The 19,653-nt window shown below is 42.1% G+C and overlaps 1 protein-coding gene across 1 annotated transcript in view; it reads right to left on the bottom strand.

The window, feature by feature from the left end:
• Positions 1-2,442: 2,442 nt before the first annotated feature.
• The window catches only part of LOC132911094 (paired mesoderm homeobox protein 2B-like), a 38,034-nt gene continuing 20,823 nt past the window's right edge, over positions 2,443-19,653 (bottom strand). Inside the window, exons 2-6 of the mRNA XM_060967493.1 lie at positions 18,659-18,926; positions 13,243-13,448; positions 8,236-8,401; positions 7,731-7,944; positions 2,443-3,976 (exon numbers count right to left, since the gene is read on the bottom strand). Of these exons, the coding sequence (XP_060823476.1) occupies positions 3,487-3,976; positions 7,731-7,944; positions 8,236-8,401; positions 13,243-13,448; positions 18,659-18,743 (1,161 nt within the window). The 5' untranslated portion in view covers positions 18,744-18,926 and the 3' untranslated portion in view covers positions 2,443-3,486. The remainder of the gene's footprint in view (positions 3,977-7,730; positions 7,945-8,235; positions 8,402-13,242; positions 13,449-18,658; positions 18,927-19,653) is intronic.

Below are 19,653 nucleotides of genomic sequence, written 5' to 3'. Positions count from 1 at the left end.
CCAAGACCCGATATAACGCATCGGAATGCCGTTGTTTGCGCTAGGGCTCCTCTTCCAGGGATCAGTTTACCCCGTTAATGGAATTATTCGTGTTGCCTTCATTTTTCTACGGTTTCGGTGTTTAGCGGTTCTCGAGTGAATCGATTAATTCGATCACGATCGATCATCGGTACGTTTATTTCGTTATCTCGTTGCCTACGGAGAGGAGAATTTTTATCGAGGACGAGAATGCATATTTTCTAAATAGGACGTATCCAAATTTTTTTTACGCCGCCACTCTAATCAAATACGTAACCGTGAAATCTTCAATTTTATTCGATTTCTTTTCGAAATACTCGAAACATCGTCTCTCTGTAATATATTTCATTGTCGAGAGCGAAAGTCCATATCGTAGGTAATTTTATTGGAGTAAGAAACTCGTCTGTATGTTGAGGATCAAGTCGAACGTCTAACTTACCCTGTTTCAAACTGATTACGAATACATCGGCAGATGCATGTTGTCGATCAATCCCTTCCTTTGTACACCGCGTGTAATTCAACGCTCAATTGCTATTAGATGTTAGTACTCCAGTAAATCTCTCTGATAGGTTCACTATAGCCTTTGATCACTCAGTACCGAGTTGATTCTGGGATCCCTTAAGTGAACACCTGATCCTTGGCAGCGTACCACGTCGACTAGATCGTGAAAATTTTAGTTCGTTCGATCGAACGGATTATAAAGCTTCTAAGAATCTTCATTGATCGTCATTTATAAATGGAATTTTCCATCGAAACGCAATAACCGTTTCTTTCGAAGACTAATATCGATAAATTTTCATATTTTTCTTATTCTTAATATAGCGAATTTTGGTATGTTCTTATGGGAAACAAAATAAAAGGAAATAGGAACGGCAAAAGGTATAAGTAGTACGAACAGAATAATCTCTGTTAAAGTAAAGTTGGGAGAAATTTAGAAGATTCTGGAAAACAGATTGCCACGGGACAGGACAATTTATTTATTCGTTTATTTTGTCTTTATTAAACACACGTTTTATCACGAGAGAACATGTTTATTCGAATAATTCACTATAATTCAGTTCAAGCTACATGATAGTTGCTAGTTTGTAACATATTGTTTATTAGATTATCCTTGATTAGCACTGACAATTCACCGGGATTTAATATACAGGTCTCTACTAGTAGTATCTACGTGTCTTTCGTCGTTATGTCATTATACCACGCCTTCGTAATTCAAAAGAACGAACGTTGATCGTACTGTAACGCAATCGAAACGATTCTTAACTAATCACGAGCACGAATCGTAGAGACGATTAAAATGAACATAGCACGTGACTGTTTAGGGGACTGTCGTCTCTTATATCGTTATTTCCCGTGCATATATACACACCATTGGCTCGTATCTCTACGATGGATAACGCTCGTACAGCGATTTCACTCCCTTGACTTTCCCAAAATTATATCGTTACGTCGATGGAAATTATTTTAAGGCATGTACGAATAGCCGTCGACTCGTGGTTAACGTGTCCATCTTTTAAAATCATTACGTGATTTTAGAGGATGCTCGTCACCCTCAATTTCATCAGGAATAACCGGAGATTTTCGACTATCCTTTTAACACTCGAATTACCAAAGTGACGAAAACGTATCAACTTATCATTTTTATCCATTTTATTTTATTAAAAAACAAAAACAGATTGAAATTGTTTTTCACTTTTAAAATACTTCGTTATTCAATCTATTACTTGATCCAATATCGTTATCCCTTTTTATAATGCAAAGAATTCCGTAATTAGAGCAAAGATTAAAGATTTCATCTTTCTTCTTGGATAATAAAAGGATTGGGAAAACGGCTGAAACTTTCACAGTTTGCTTTACCTGAAAAATTAATTCTCTCCAACGAACAGATTCAAAGTGTTCCGGACACTTTGTTATTTAAGGTGACGGACATCCTCGTATCTGTGCATTCGATTATCTTCGAATATATCGAGGAACGAGGCGGAGCTAGTTTCTTCTCGGCTTTCTTTTTTTCTCTTTTCGTTTCTTGTTAAGTGATAGAAACATTATCCGAGGCGCGTGCTTGTGTCGCGCGAGTAAAGCGGATATCCGTGTTACTCGGATAATACGGATATCCGTATTATTTGAATAATGCGATAGAGTAATCATATAATTCAAGAAAATTGTCATAGATTCGATTTAAGGGTGATAATAGAAATTATCCTATCACGGAATACAAATTAATTCGTGTTTCCTCCTCTTACAGTCGAGAGAAGCACACTTTTTAAAATATATATTAGGAACGGAAAAGATGGTAGAAAAATATTATACGTAAAATAAAATCGTCAGGTTGACCGATAATTAACTTCTCAATTGAGTTTTATAAGCAATGATATCTCGTTTCATGAAATCGTGAATTCTAATTCGTCGATTTCAAATTCCACCGAAATGTTACTTCTACAACGACATTAAATATCTATGTTTTCTACTTACTTTGCAACTACAGAATTTCTTTGTCATCACAGTAATACGGATATCCATTTCGTTTACAAATGAAATTAATTCAAAAATGCTCGATAACGGATATTCGAACGTTCCTGCGCAGATCGAAACATTTGATTTCGTCAATTAAGTATAGAGCGCATCAGGCACGTGTTGGTCGTTGCGATCGACGATCCGTTCTCGTATTTGAACCAGAAGAACGAGTACTTAGTCGTACAGCGTTGGTGATCAGTTTATCGTTCATAGTCTGTTTATTGGCGACAGTCCACTGTAATTTGTAAATTATCTACAGATGGCCGTAAAAGTTCTCAGGAGTGTTTTTCGATTTCGATAAAAGTAAAATTTGTCACGCGATCTTAGACTTTCGTTAATCATGCTTCTTTCGTTAAGGCAAAACTGCGTTCACGCTAGACAAGAGAAATTATGTTTGAAAGAATATATAAATCGTCTAATGATTGTGTCATCTAACCGCGTGTATCCTACTTTGATTTTTCGTTATCGTGGACGTAAATTTTAATTAGTTACATTACAATTATATCTTTTAATCTTTTCTATAACTAAACGAGAAACGAGGTAAAAGAAGTTTCGAAAGCTTCGGCTTTCATTGTACTTTCGTTTAATATAGTTTCGGCAAATTTCGCTTCAAACGGATCATTCAGTTCCTTAAAGTCGTTTGATTATCAGCCTGTTTTCATCTTTTGATCGAACACCAAGTAACTTTCTAAAGGAACGACGTTTAGATCGAAACGAATAAATTTCCCATTAAACAAATAGATCTGCAGTCCCGCGCAAGAAATCATCAGTTTTCAAACCTCGAGGCCTTTTCTTGAGAAATTCGCCAACCGTTCCCCTAATATCGTCATTCTTAAACGAAACCGAAGCGAAACCGTAAGAGAATAGGAGAAACATGAACCAACGTCTTGAAACAAATACATGCCATGCCCAGTGTCAAGGGGCGACGAGCCCGTCAGGCGAGCGCTGCACGCGATCCTAGGGATCCTCTTTTGTGGTCGGCTGTATCTGGTGCACCATGCTCGGTAGATGATGATGATGGTGTTCAGGCCTCCTGGACAGCCCCAACAACGGCGGCAGCAACGGCAGGGGCAACGGCAACGGTAAACCTCCAGGGAAACCGGCCAGCCCACCGAGAAGCGCGGAAGCGGTCGAGTGCTCCTGAGCTTTTCTTCTTAGCTCGGCCAGGCTGCTGTTCCTGTGAAGATCCCCGGTTCCAGGCTTGCAGCAGCCACACAGGGAACCTGGCCATCCGGCCGGAGACCAGGACAACATGTCCTGCAAGCTTCCAGGTCGATGATCGCTCGAGGTCCAGAGCGACGGAGTCGTCGAGGTTAGCGATGTTGGCGCGCTACTGACCACCTTGTTACCGAAGAGCGGCGGGGAAAATTGCGCTGCCAAGTGCGGAGAGAAGAACAGAGACGTGGGTGGTTCGACTGGCCTGAAACCCGCCGCCAATCCTGGGCCGCTAGAATTTTAATTAGAGGACAATGTTCGTTAATCGTTATCGGTCTATCAGGGGAATAAGAAAACTTTGTCGAACGAGTGTTCTTGGTATAGGTACAGCGTGTTCGTAGCGTGGAAGAGGAATTTGGAGCGAGCGATCGAGGCAAAATTTTTATCGGGAATATCGTTATCGAAAAATGGAATTTTTTCATGTATAAAATTTTGTCGAGCGAGTGGAGATTGCAACAGAGAATGATTAGAAAAACGAGATACGACTTCAAAGTTGTGGAAGTTAGTGGGAGGGGTGAGAGAAGCAAGGGTGGAAGAGGAAAGCAGAAGGGCTCACGAAAGCGCTAACCCGATTAGCACGCGCGATATTCCGCATCCTCCAACAGCCGGCGGAGGCTGCTTCGAGGCGCTGATGATTATCTCAAATATTAATCGCAAATATTGTTTAATTAATGTAACGTGCCTGAGGTGAAGCTCGAGACGGAACGCAAGAGTGACGGAAACACGGATACGACGAGTCTTGAAGGCGGAACGAGAGAGATGTTTAATTAGGCGAACGGAGACGAAGCGAAAATGGTAAACAGAGAGATACGATGATGGGTAAACGTGTACAAATAGACGGCGGAGCCTGTAGAAAAAAAGGGAAAGTTAAGGAGAGTTAAAGTCGAGGTAGAGGGTTGTGGAAGGAGGATAAATAATTTTGCGAAGATAAATAACGGAGAAAAAAGCATTTGAGGCTAATGAATAATAAATAATGGAAAATAATATAAAAATTTAGATATATGCTAAAAAGCATTAAATTACATTGAATTTAATTTGTTTCTATTACCTTTACGGGTTAAAAGATGAAATTTTATTAAAAGTTAACTAGATAAAATATAAAATAGGTAGATAAAATATCGGTATGGTCCATAGCACTCATAGCACAAATATCGAAATTTCTGCTTTTTCACAAAAATTTGAATTCCGCCCGTGAAAGCGTTAAGGTAGAATTTTCTGTAAGCGTCAGCCGTCGTACCTGTCTATTCTACTTGGAAAGTGGACAGGCAAAGGACAGAATAAAGGATGAACGATGATACGCGGATCATCGTTCAAAAATTGAAGCGAAACTGAAAGTGTGCGCGCTAGGGCTAGTAGTGGATTTTGGTTGGTGGAAGATGATAGGAGTAGGAAACCGCAACGGGGTAGCAACGGAGGGTGGCGAAGGAGGCGAAAGCGACCGTAGAGGCGCAGAGAGGAAAGCTTGAACCGCGGTAAGCGCGATAATTGGCGGCAATTAGCTGCGTAGCCTAGCGTGCACTTACGTTACTTACGCTCGCTCGCTTGCCTTCCTTGCGTACACGCACTTTGTTTCTTGGTCTCTACGCGTCTAATTGGGATATCTACATAGTCTGTGCGTACTCGCGCAGCTTCTCCGCGTGCGTATTCTAAGCGCGAGATCCTCTTACGGGAAAAAGAGACAATAACTGATCGCTGTTTGAACTCTGGCTATTAATTGATTACAAATAAAGATACTACGTCCAAGAGACGAACAATTCGAGCAGCGAATCAACTAGATCGATAGTTCGACGATCATCAAACTCGTTACAACTGTCATCTTCGACGTTAACGTTCGGAATCTTTCTTTACAATACGTTTCCACCAAATATCAAGGCGGATATGAGAATGCATCGAATAGAAGAGGATCGATACAGGTGCCGGAGTGGGAATCAATTTCACTCAAGATTTTGTTCTCAGCAAGTAATTTAAATCCCACGTTCCTAAGAGCGTTATTGTAAAACAAGAGAGACGCGGGCTAAAAGAAGATGTAGAGAGAGGGAGAGAAAGAGAGAGATAGCCTTTTTCGAACGAGTCACCCTTCCGTGCCGGATCCGCCCCTATTCCGCGAGAATCGACTGCACATGGAACAGTCTGTCGGTGTTCTTGGGCTGGTTGGTAGGTAAGGAAGAACGCAGTAAAGCGTACACCCCTGCAGTCGAGAAGCTGCCGAGCCGCTGAATAAATGATGAGGATATATTTACGGCGAGCGGTTTTAAATAAATTACAACTGCGGAGACGGCGAAGGAGTATCTTCCTACCGTTTCAACCCCTCCCCCCTCTGAATCCCCTTGCTGTTTCCATCCGCGGTCTGTTCCACCATCTTGACTCGAGTCATCCCGCTACCAGTGTATTCCGTGTGTCTACGTTTCGGGTATTGTTCTTACCATTCCCGTCGATGCGAGAGGGGAGCTTTGTCTGGGATTATAAAGAGCCACCGTCGAATACTTACCGTCGTCGGGAAGAAATCGGCGAATCGTGTTTCTTTCGCTCGAGCTTTCAGCCCTATATACACGTATATACGTGGCTGTGTGCATGCAAGATCCGCAGGAATTGGTTATGGTTCCTTGGATTTATTTTCTTGGCTTTTCCGTTTTAGAACGACCGTGTAAATGCTGATTTTTGCATATCTGTCTTGCGTAAGAAGTAGTAATTCTTTGTCGAAGAACGTGAAAATGGATTTCTCGCATTCGAAACATTATCGCTTGGATTTCTTAATGCAGTATACCATTGTATCAAAAGTATTCTTAATTCGGAAATTTTATTCCAGGAAAAGCTTCGTCGAAAATGAATGAGACGGATATATGAATATTGATATTAACGGGGAAACATTTAATATATTAGTAATATTAATCACAAACGCTATTATTGATACTGACATTAATGCCATTGCTATAATGGCTTATCCTCTGCTTTCCAATAACATGATTTTCTCGAAATAGTATCGTTGAAATATTGATTCGATCAAAGAATCATTAATTCAACGATGATAATACAAAGAAATATTTACGTTAATGCACGCTATGAAACACGCAACGTATCACGAAATGCCTATGTTTATGACATTGTTATTTTTAGAACGATGTAGAAGAATATTTTAAACCCGTGGGGTTTTTCGTTTGCTTCGTTGTTACATAATTCATAAATATAACATCTCTTTTGTCAGTAGAATGGTGGAACACAGTTGAAAATCCATTTTCATATTCCAGCTTGGTGTACGTGAATTTTTTCGTTGAATATGTGTCGAGTAAGAAGTAGGTTTAAATTTCGTTCTTCTATGGGAATTTCTTTGGAATCCCTCTATTCTCGACAGAACTACCCATTTCTCCCCATTATCTACTTTCTTAAAAATTTTCCTTATTTCCAATTGCTCTTATTTTTCTCAAACAGCGAAGCTAAAGAACGTGACGGTATTAAACCCAATTCCTTTACTGGCGCTCGTCGCTGCCGATCTTTCGTATTCTCTAAATAAATCTCAACCTAATTCGCAGTCGGCAACCCTGTGCGATCTTCGTCTACTATGTTTTAACCTCAACCAAGTCATCTACCATGCCGAAGAATCGTAAAACAGCGCTGCAGAGAACGGTCAGCTCCTAAATCGCGCGTATGCAACTCGTTCGGTTGTACGCGTTTGCGCGCTCGTCTCGGGGTCCCGTAGCGATTTAACGAGGCGACAATTATCGCGATTATACGAATGGCAGCGAGCATACTGGGACGAAAACGTGGCGCAGCACGAGGGTTGGGGGGCTGGAAGGGGGTCGGGTAGGAAGCGACGAGGAGTGGTTTAATGGCGCGTATCAAGCATCCGGTCGACGTGTTCAGCGGTGCTTGCAGCGTGGAACCACGACTCAGTTTCAGACGAGGGGAAAACGGGGCGGGGGTGTGCGGGGGCGGACGAAGAAAGAAGATATTTCCTAAAGACGTAAATACAAACGAAGCTAAAAGCTTACCTCTCGCCGGGTGGGCCGAGACCCCCCATGGTGCTAGGTGGTGGCGGCGGCGCCCTTATGGGGGTTGGCGGTGGCGTCGAGACGCCACCCAAGGACGGCTGACTCTGCTGAGGCCGCGGACTGACCGACGCGGAAGTCGTGCTGGGGCTCCTCGATCCGCCAGCTCCATCTGGGCCGGCATCCTCCGCGTCAGGGGCGCTGCTGCTTGTTGTTCCTTTTAAAGCAGAAAATACCAATTCCGAACGATGCTAGTTTCGCTTCTTAAACGCTAGAAGAAACTCGTCGAAACGACGGATCTCGAATTTTTCACTTCTGCAATTACTTCTAAAATTATCTCTCTCCGAAAGAACATCACGATTGAATTATGTAGATTCGAATAGAACAGTGGTACTAAATAGTAATAATAAATGATAGAAGGTGAATTTATTATTTCAACGTGAAATTTATTACATCGATATTAATAGTAATACGTTTGAAGTTCCCGTGGTTTTATTCGCGATCGTACCTTCAGGGTCGTGTCCTGTGGGACTTGGACCTGCCGACGAAGACGTTGGCGGTGCCAGGCCTGTCGTTTCCAATGCACCACCTCCCCCGTTACCTTCTCTTTTTCTCTGTTCCTCCTTCAAACGTTCGCTTTTCCTCCACTTTGCTCTACGATTTTGAAACCATACCTGCAATAATTTCCAATATTTCTTGATTAGACGATGACTAAACAAACGAGCGAACGTGTTTTAACGGATACTATCGCAGATTGTTCGAGAATCCAGGAACTTTTCGTAATGACTTTAACCCACGAATATCGAGATTGAACGATCGATCCAAAAAAAAAAAAAAAAAAAAAAAAAAAAAACAAGAAAAAAGGAGAGGACACTTTGGCTAATCTACTCCTCGGCAATTGATTACGACGAAGGTGTAAATAGAGTAAAAGGTGTACGATACAGCGTAAAAGAAAAATAAATAAAGAAAGATAAAAAGCAAACGAGAGTACGACGAGGAACGGCGCTGAAGGCGGCACTTAAGCTGCTTTATAGGGCTACACCTGGTGTGCGGATATGGAAGGATAATTGCATGTAGGGGGATGGCATTCGCGGCTGGACCAGAGGGGGTGTTGGGCCTCTTGCCCGCGTGCATGTTCAACGAGCCGACAGCAACCACAGCGGCCGAGTGTTTTTTAAAAAGCTCGAGTTCCGCTAACGAGCCTAACTTGACATAATACCAACTGAAATAGACTTTATTATACCCGGCGGTCCTCCGCCGCCTCGTGCTCTCGTTCATTCTGTATGTCGTTGCTTTCCGATTGCACCCTAACACCAACTTCTTCCAGAACGAGTTCCTACTTTGAACTTTCTGAAGCTCTTACGGTTGCGACAACGTGCAAGTTTAACGTACCGAGCACGCTGTTAATAGGCTTTACACATTACGAAACAGACGTTACAGTTACGATGATCGAAACGTCAGTTTTGGAAAATTTTTAGGATCGGAGAACGATCGTATTATATTGATCTATATCGTTTGATTAGTCGGTTCGCCTTCTTAGACAATTCAGGATCGATGAAATATCATCGCAAATTACTGAAAAAACCCATCCGTTATTTCGCACGAAAATCTTCCACGAGAGTTAAGCGGATCGGAGAAAGTTTCGAAGAATCACGGCGCAAAAGTAACGAGAACTCATTAACGGATTGGAATCGATAATAAAATAAAGTTGCGGGAAGTCAATTATATTGGCGCAAACGTAATTCTTTCTCCGTCTTGCTTCTAAAAGACAAAACGCGTTATTAGAGATCGGTGGAGTACCGGGGAGAATGATTATCTTTTGTCCTGGAGCGAAAGTTTCACGGCGAGAGGAAGCTTGGAAAATGGTTTAATAAAATAAATACGATGAGCCAGCTTCGCGTTGCCTTCGAATTCGTACACGGGAAACGAGGACGGTGGATACCGGCTGACGGGGAAAGATATAATAATATCCTCAGGGTTGCGGGGGCGAGTAATAGCTGGGAACAAAGCCGCGGTTCCGTCGGGACTGCCAATCTCTCCTTCTTTGTCTTTCTACCGGATCGTTCCCGTTTTCTTTCCCTCTTCTCTCGCTTCGCGCATGTCCTCTTTTTTTCAATACGGATTTAATCCGAAAGACGTCGGTAATGGCGTCGACTCGTTTCCCTCCATGAAATAAACGCATTTAATCTTTCAACGCTTCTTACAGAAAAGCGTGATAGATCGATGGATCGACGAAACGTGCTTTAACGGTGGTTGATCGTTTCCATGATATCTTACAAAGCTAAAGTAAACTGGTTACCGTTCTTTCTAATGTATATAAAAAGATTACGTTTGAATCGTCATTTAATTTGGAAAAATTGAACGAAATAATCGTCTGTTTGGCAAATCAATTACACAGGATCTTGGTGAATGTATGCGAAATTCACGTGCCAAAGCCTCTTACTTCTCTATTATGTTTTCATTAAAAAAACGAAAGGTACATTTTTGCTTGCAAATTTATAAGCGCATTAGCACGGTATGTAATCCAATGGTAAAAGGCATCGCTGTTCTTCACCCCCGTGTATTTCATACGTTCCTTCTCCCGTTATCCCTTTGTTCTTCTTTATTTTTTAATCGCACCCCCTCCCCCTTTTTTATTGCTTTTAATCCAAACACGTCAGCAGTAGCATTGTTCCGCTCTGACCAAAGTCAAATGCGCTTAATCTTTTTGCCACTTGCTTTGCAAATCTGCTTTTAATTATTCTTTACATTTGGCCTGTTCCTTTTTCTCAAACAGGATAACGGTGTTTTAAAACTGTTGAAATGCGTAATCTCGTTGCGTTATCACCTTTATCAAATAATAATGATAAATAAATTTTTCCGGATATTTTTTGACGTTCCATTGGAATTTTCTATATCTGAATTTTTCTACGGTATCGTCCCATTGTTTTCCAAGGAAGCGTTCGATTTAACCGGACGATTCGATTATCTAACTTGCATTGTATACAGATCCACTATAAGACGATCATCGTTCTTCCCATTTTCCACGAGTGTAAAATTCATCGTGGACGAGCGGCGTACACAGTCGCGCATAGTTAGGTGTGTCGGCTCGCGTCTCGTAGCGCCGTAATTCGCGTTGCACGCTTTGAAATTCAACCGGGCCAAAGAGCACGCGACTATGTAACGTTGACAGTGGTGGCCTCTCGTTCGTAGCGCATGCTCGGTTTTCTTTCCCTGGAGCGGCGGTGTGCGTGTAGCATAATTGTTGCGCACGATACACGGGGCGACGAACAAACGTCAGAGGTTGGTAACTACCTCGGACGATCCACTGACGATGGTTCAGCCACCCCCGCGCTCGTTCTACCCCGCACGGGGTTCTAATTGGAGTAGGAGAAGAGGACCGGCGTTGCATAAACGCGCCTATTTGTCCATTATTTCAGATTCCCTTTGTCTTCCCTAATGAAACAATGAGTCTGCGCCGTAATTGCGTCATAGCCGTCCTGTCCCTACCTTCCTGCCATTGTGTACACCACTGCCTACCATGGCCTTCTCGTCTTATAATCCGAACAATGCAGCGGGATAATACCGTGCCCCTCTGCTGGACACACCACGCTGAAGAATTCTTTTACTAGACTCTCTGCTCTTTCTCTCTCTCTCTCTCTCTTTTCCTAGCTTTCTTATTAATCACTTATTCTCTCTGAACGACGTAGGATCGTTGTAGATTTGCATTTGTGGTTATGGTTGATCTTTGAAGTCGGAAGTGATTCGATATATCGGGTCCAAGGGTACAATTATCGAGGAACCTTTCCATTTCAACAAATCGAAAATGTTTGTCGTTCCAGCCGTTTTTAACGTAAGCTGAAAATCTGGACCTTTCTGGTTGCATCACTTTGATATAGATTCGTTCGTAAACCTTGTTAATTACTATTCAGAGCGCAATATCGGGACGAGATATGAAAATGCGCAGTCTCTTGGCATTATTTCTTCTTCGTACGGTATCAATCCGATGAATTGCGATTCTGCTGCTCTTATTTATTAATTCTTCGCCAGATTACATTCGACGTTAAAATCCCATCATCTTTGCTTCTCGTTACATCGTTTAATCTTTATCGCTCGATGTTTTGCTCCCCCTCAAATCCTGTTTATATTAAAAACCACTATTCCAAGAGTATAATGGCATCGATTAACCATGTATCTCGTACAAAGTCTTATCGGCCTAGTAAAAATTAAATCGAATGAATTTCCGAATGCGATCGAATAGGAGATGGAAGATTTTAACATCAAATTGGATAATATATTGAACGATATTGATTGCGCGATTTGTTTTATGAATTGAAACGTCATAAACTTTTGAGTGGCTACGAAGAGAAAGATTCTTGACAGAATTACGAGGATGTTAATACGTAAAAAGGGGGGACGAATTAAAAATCTGACATCACCGATCGGATATCCTGCAGATGTTCCAACAGGATTTCAGCAGGGAATCGCTATTACTGCCGGGATTCTGTGTAGCGCGAATTACGCCGGTGCGAGTAAATATGGGCAGGAGGACGTAGCCAAGAGTACAAAGTAATCCCGGAGATTACCGGCTTACTCTGTCAGAAGATTACGTCAGGTCGAGGGTGTCAGCACCTCCCATGGGAGATGGGTGTACCCTAAAACTACCCTACATCTTGCGCCCTTTCTCTTACGCTGTGTGATCCACCGTCGCGCGTCGAAACAATCGATCACATTGTGTCTCGCTTGACCGTCTGCTTTAGAATCTCCGACAGGGAATGCGTGAAATATATCGTGGTTTACCGTGAACAGATTTGTGGTAGATTTCTGGTTTCTCGCATCGTTCTATGCTTTTGCAAGATACAATCCTTGTTCGTGATTCTAAATTTGACCAAATATTATTTGCTGGTGTTAAATTGCTTGAGTATTTACTTTATCCGATTGCGCTTTATGCACTTTCTCTTTTCTCAGAAATCGGTAAATATATTCAAAATTATTATAGGAACATTAAATTTGTCGTATGAAACGGGTGAAATTGAACGCATTTATTAAAGTGCATTCGCATTAGCATATGATTGTATATTTTGATAAAGTAAAGGTCAATCGATTACAAATCCGCTCGTCAAGCGACATTTTCGCCTTATTTTATTTCGCTCGTCGCTGTTCCATTTATCCATTTGACACCGTTTGAAATTGATTTCTTGGACTAAAAGCGAAAAAAAACGTGCCACTCAAAATCATTAGAGACTCGCGTGCCCGAAATATATACCAAATGCTTTTAACAAAACGAGATACGAACATTTCAATTTATTCGGTATACGGGGTTAGTCTCCAAAATTTTCCAATTTGAATATTAAATTTTTCAGATTCTCCTTTTCATCGTATTTCTTCTATTCTTCTAACTGAAAATTATTCGTTCGCTACACTACTTACACACCGTATCTGTTTCTTCTTTAACGCATCCACTAAACTTGTCCAAATCTGTTTGTCACAAGAGTCGCAACTTTCGCTTCGTATTCGTTCGTTTCATCGTACTAACCTGAACCCTGGCCTCGGTGAGGTTAATCTTCATCGCCAGATCCTCTCTCGTGAAGACATCCGGATAATGTGTCTGCGCAAACGCTGACTCCAGTTCCTCTAGTTGTTGAAGAGTGAACGTGGTTCTGTTCCTCCTTTGCTTTCGTCTCACGAAAGAATCCTCGCCGACTCCGTGCAAGGCTGGATGATACGCGGAGTAACTAGTGTCTGTAATATACGATCGAAATATCCCGATTAGACTCTTCTCCTTTACGTGTATTATATGTATATGTATAACGTGTGTATATATGTAGGGGAGTTCTACCAGCGTTACATAAAACAGTCGTAAAACATTTTAACAAACCCTCCATAAAAAAAGTCCTCATCCTCGATCCAACGTTCCATCCGATCTGGCGTATACCGCAGGTTTGACAAAAATTCAAAAGCACCCTATCGCCTGGTGCATGATTTAACGCGCGATGGCTCGTTCGCGGGCCAATTACGAGGAACACACAGTTCGTTCGTTGCAAATCGGAAAAACGGGGGCTGGCCAAAGCACGCGCAGACAAAAGGACGAAGGGGGATGAAGGGAAACGATGGCGTTCAACGCTGCGCGTACGACCTGACAAATGGAACAGAGAAATGGGCACAGCGAAGCTACAGGGAGAAAGAGAGATGGCCCAATGGGGGTAAACGTTACGAAAGCCAGAGAACCGCTTATCAATGATGCAGGGCAATCAGCGCAATTAATTACCGCGGCGCTAAGCCGGAGCTTAGCGAAAAACACAAATTAATTTCCTAAGCTCATAAAAATTCATGCGGCTCGCTCGGCTGCCGAACACGACCAACCTACCCTCGCGAGTATCGACTGTTGTTCGCCCTAACGATGCACGCATGTGCATCCATCTGCAAGATCGCGTTCAATTTTCGATTTTCACCGTGATTATGGTTTTGCTTTTACGCTTCGGATATGGTGGATCGTTTTATCGGGTCCATCAGAGGAAGGATCCTTTGCAATGGCTTGGGATGTTTTTGCAGGATAGCAGTACGTTGTTTTTCTTCGCTGATTTCATATCTGCTGTTTTCTTCTGTTCTTTCATCCGTTTCGAGGACACGTTAATACGTCATTTCCTACTTATCGTCGGAATCGTATCTCATGCCGAGTGATTTTTTTTTCCTCGTGCTGATACGTTCCAAATACGTACTACCAGATTACAAAGCATAGTATACCGAATAAGTAAAGAAAAAAGTAGACAGCGAGATTTATAGTAAAGTTTCCTAACAACGATCTGACATGTGCTTTCACCGCTACGACGATTCGATAATTCCACGCTTCAAGCATTTAACACATAGGTATGCGTACACTTCGTTCTAAAATTTCACATAGATTTCACGCTAATTGACGCCGAACATTCCTAATTGGATTTCCTCGAGGCGCTCGGTGACGTTCACTTCCGTGAACGTTTTTCGCATGGTTAAATTTAAAACCGGGTGCGGCTCATAGGGAACGCGAGAATTCAGGAATTCGATTGCGTCGGCACGTCTGTTCTGTTTGCAACAAGTCATCCATACCGGAAACCAACTTTCATAACTACCATGGAACAATTATACCGTTGAGCAAACTCGTACCGTGTCATTGGCAATAGTCTACCGCCCCTGCAAAATTAATGTGTTCGTTCACGAGGATTTTCGCGTGCAGTATATATGACTTTGCAATTGAATTTCCCGCGATCGATGTCCTGTCCTCGCGTTTAATAACAGCCTTCTCGTCGCGGGAAATTGTCCAACCCCCAACCCCTTCCAGCTTCCATCAAATACGTTCCCCTTAATCGTCGCGACTCGTTTATTAAACGATAGCGTCAATTTCGTCGTGTATTATTTACGCGCAAACATCTTGGTTTTAACGCGGTTAATAATCGACGATGGGACAACACTCAACGAACGATAGGGGCCAGCGTGAAATTCAAAGATCGGAGAAGAGACGAGTTGTCGAGTTGTTGAGACGATTCGAGAGGAATTGTGAATAGAATAGAGGTAAGAAAGCAAGAAGCGAAGCTCGTCGGTTGGCTAAATAAATTTATCGGTGGCCGAAACTGAAATCCACTCAAGATCTTAGATTAGACTCGTGAACGGGGACGAAGTCTGGATCCAGACAACTCGCACAACTCATCGAGACTCCTGGCTTGATCCAATTTATTAACGTACCCGACAACCGTGCGCGCAAGGAAGGTCCCGCTGACTTTTGTACACGTTTCCTTTTCCAGCGACACACGTCGCCACGAGAAGGGTCATAGTTTTGTCTGGCCGTCGAGGGAAAAACAATAGAGGGATTAATTTCTTCTTGCCAGGAAGCAGACGCGGAAAGCTCGCACGTGTCCCGCCGACACGCTACGTGCGCCTTTAAAACACTTTGTCCTCTTCACTCAGGACCGTCCTTGATTTGCTTCCGCTCGAAATGCGTGTCTAGATTAACCCTTTCAGTACCTATGGGACAGGTACCGAACTCTAAGTGTCGGGAATCGTGTTTTTGTCGTTTCGCTGGTTCTGTGTTTCTGGCGTGTGATTCGTTCCAAGAGTCCTTGTAATTAAGAGAATGGGATTAGATCGAAATTACCGTTGTATAAAGATTCGTCATATTCGATTCTAGTCGGAAAATAAAATGGAACGGAACGAAGGAAAGCGAAGAAAAATGATAAAAACGATTATCACGTTTACCTCTGTCTGAAATTCGTTGCAGAACGAGCGGAGTGGATGGGTTGGAAGGTTTGGTGGAAAAACTAGATACAGAACGAAATCTAATGACACCCCGACCGTTACTAATGACGGTAACGAGCTAGTTAGATGTTAGAGCGAATGTCGGTGGGTTCGGACCCTGCGCCGAGTGAACCCACTTACCGACTTATCACGTAGTTACCTAATCTGTTTATCCCAACGGGGGGCGATGAGGGGGGCAGCGACCAGGGGAGTTGGAAGGGTGCACGGACGTCCCTGAGGACACTCTACCCCTGCGCCCCTCCTACCATCCAGCAGGCATCGTTTAGGTTTAGACACACACGTGCTGTCGAAATTACGTGTTTTAGGTTGTACAAGATGCGCAGACGATAGTGATTTTTAGCAGCAGCGTGCTGGATTAGTGGACATTTTCAAACGAAAAAGCTGCAAGGGATGTTTGGAATGTTTTTCGATTCGATCTTTCAGCCAGCAAGCGGAGTGTGAGATGTTACGGGCCTCTAGTCCCAGATTTTGTTTTATTTCATTTTCTTTTAAATTCAATCGTAAATCGAGTCGTGTTCTTAGAGTAAAAACTGTAATTACGCGAGTAATGAATTACTTAAGTAAACGACGTAACGCAAATTTTTCAATAAGGAAATTCTAAGAAACGATTATAAGATTTCGGCTTGGATTAAATTCGTCCTACCTGGAAATAAAATTTCTACAATTTTCGCAATTATCAACAGGCAGAAGAATAAAGTTTCGGCAACGCTTTAAGAAATTCTTCGTGTTTTTCGTCGCGTTCTAATCAACGGTAAACGCGCGTACGAATTTCACTTAATTTTAAGTGGAGCTACGGGGAGCGCCTGCGATAAAGGGAATGATAAATGCGCATTAAAAACATAATTTCACTTTGCGCCAGGGAAATCAATATTTTATTTAAACTGTATTTCGGGCCTAGATGGAAGGGCACTTATACACGTCCCTGAGGATACCGTATCTCTCTCCCCTCTTCACCTACGGTCCCCATTCGATTATCTACCTACCACATGTATCTCATTGAGGTTTATAATATGCAATAAAGTGAGCATACACATCGTGGCTCGATGAACCATGTTCGGACAGATGAAAAAAAAAAAGAAAAATAGAAGAATAAAGAATCGACTTTTCTCGTTGCCCTTTTGATTGTTTAACGATTTAAATTTGTTAAATTAGGAGAAAATATCAAATAAAATGAGCATCGTAGCAATTTTATTTTCGTTCAGAGTATCGCTGAAAGCATGGAATTCATCGCGCTATGGAAGGATAATTTTCATAAATAACACGATCGAATCCGCAAAATTGTAAAAATAGGAATACAAAATTTAGCTCGCACAAAGGAAAATGCGATCAAATTTGATAGCGTGGGATTCGATTTTAAAACGTCGTATAAAATTTATCGCGTAAAATCGCGGAGAATGGCGCTTGCCGTCAAAATTCGATCGCGTTTTTCCAACGCGTGAAGAGCCAAAGAAATCCGGTGTTTCAACCCCGTGACATTCCACCAAAATGATATATATCTACAAACGGGAGTTAACGTACGCGACAGAAACGAGATTCGACTTGGAAAGCGATCGGTGAATAGGCAAACTGGCGTCGAAGTTCCGAAGAGCGACTCGGCACTGCCGTCGGGACGCGGTTTAGCCGGAAGTTGCTCCGAAGTGCAAATTAAGTTTAGCGGCCGTCCAGTTTGTAGCGTCCACTTTGCGTAACTCGGTCTAGTCGGTAATGTAACTTCATCGATGTGTTCCGCCAGAGCAAGTGCCGGTACAATCAATCTCCCTTTTCTCTCTTCCTCTCCCTTTTCCTTTCTGGCGTCCATCCACCTTGCTGCGCGATTTTCTTTAATTACATCGCGATCATCGCCTTTTCTTTAACTCTTTTAACGTCGCGCAAATATCAGGAATATTTTTATACGTTTGACAGACGCTAGATCGGTGCTCATGGAATATTTCTTGTTTCTTCGAACGAATTTTCAAAATTAGGCCCAGAACTCAAAAATGCTTAGAACAGAGTTATCAGGATTTCTTCGTTCGCATCGCGAGTAATAAATAATCATTAAGGATTTACATCAAATTTCTTACCAATGCTTAAACCTTTGATGGACGATTCCATCGTCGTTTATAATTCTTATTACGTCGAGGGTGATTTGAGAAATTGAATCGACGTTTCTCCATGACATAGCTCGCTTTAAAATCCACCCTCGTAACGGCTAGAGCGAAATCGAGGAAGAATAGCAAGGGGGAAAATAGATGAAGAAATGTAAGATTATGGGCGGAATCAAATTTTTCTTACAGGGGTAAATCGGAACAAAACAGTACTCTGGGGGATCGAGTCGCCGGAAGGCACGAGGTATATCGATAGTATTTGCCAACTTAATTATTATGTTTTGCGATATTTTAGGGAATGCAATTTATTATTTTTATATCCCGTATTGGACTATAATTCTCTTTATTTTATTATATAATATTCTCCTTCCATTGGAATCGAGCGTCCTCGCTTTTAGAAAAATGCAAAATCAAATGATATTGTAAAAAATTTTCTTTCGTTTACCGCCCTGTCAATTTTCGATGAAACGCGTAATATCGAACGTTTAAAGTCATCGAAGAAAAGGACTTCTTTAAATTTGGACTGCTGTCCGAAAATCCGTGGACAAAACGCAAGAGACAAATGAAATATCTACTTACAAGGGTGAGTGGCAGCGAATGGGTACTCGAGGGTGGGTGGTAACCGTGGCGTTGGAAGACCCGGGGGGCAGTGGTAGCAGAACATGCCGCCTGGCCTGGCCACCGTCCCACCCCCCGGCCCTCCACCTCCACCTGCCCCTGGCACCTGCGGTTGACTCGACTGCTGTTGTTGCTGCTGCTGCTGTTGTTGTTGTTGTTGCTGCTGCTGTTGCTGATGATGAGTGTGGTGGTGGTTATTGTTCGGCTGGTGAGTGTGAACTGATCCAATCTGCAATTAGAGAGAAAGAGGGGTTACTTGCGTAAGTCGCGCATCATTTTTCCAAGAAAGTGAATTAGAGGTTGTTAGACAATACAGTCACTGGTATTTCTGGAAGATTTATCGGGCTGGGAGGGGAGGAATTATGTAATTGCTGGTTGCCGGTAACAATTGTTTAGTAGGAGGCTCAGTTGGAAGACAGTTGGCTAATCGGTTTCTGTGATAGAACAGAATCAAAGTGCTGATAAACAGACGTTTAGTTCGTGTTTTGACAGAGTTTTGAGTACAACGTTAAAACGGAGTATCTTCGTTTGCAAGTTAATTACTATCTTTCAAATTTTTTGATCCTTTTTCGTACAATCGCGTAGTCGATTGTTGCTGCGGTATATCGTAAAAGCAGTTTATCCCAAAGAGAAAACAGAATTTAAACTCGGTTTTAGCAAGAAAGGAATACGCGATGCTCGTCGAGATAATTTTTCATTAATTAGTTTGAAATAATTCGCTTATAATTTATCAAAGTACGAGCTACGCTTAATTTATATAAGATATTTCTGCGCAAACAATTACAATGGCAAACTAAGTTGAGCTTGCTCGTTAAAATGTTAATACGATTGTAGATTTTAACTATTCAATTACATGTACCCTTATTATATGCTAAGATAATTACCGTTCGTAACGTTGAAGAGAAAACGTATAACCGGACTCTATCCACTTACACGCACGAAATAATTAACCATTA

Source organism: Bombus pascuorum, chromosome 10 (assembly GCF_905332965.1).
Source record: "Bombus pascuorum chromosome 10, iyBomPasc1.1, whole genome shotgun sequence".
NCBI lineage: Eukaryota > Metazoa > Arthropoda > Insecta > Hymenoptera > Apidae > Bombus > Bombus pascuorum.
The sequence above is the reverse complement of the archived record's forward strand: the minus strand, read 5'-3'. Positions and strand labels throughout refer to the sequence as shown.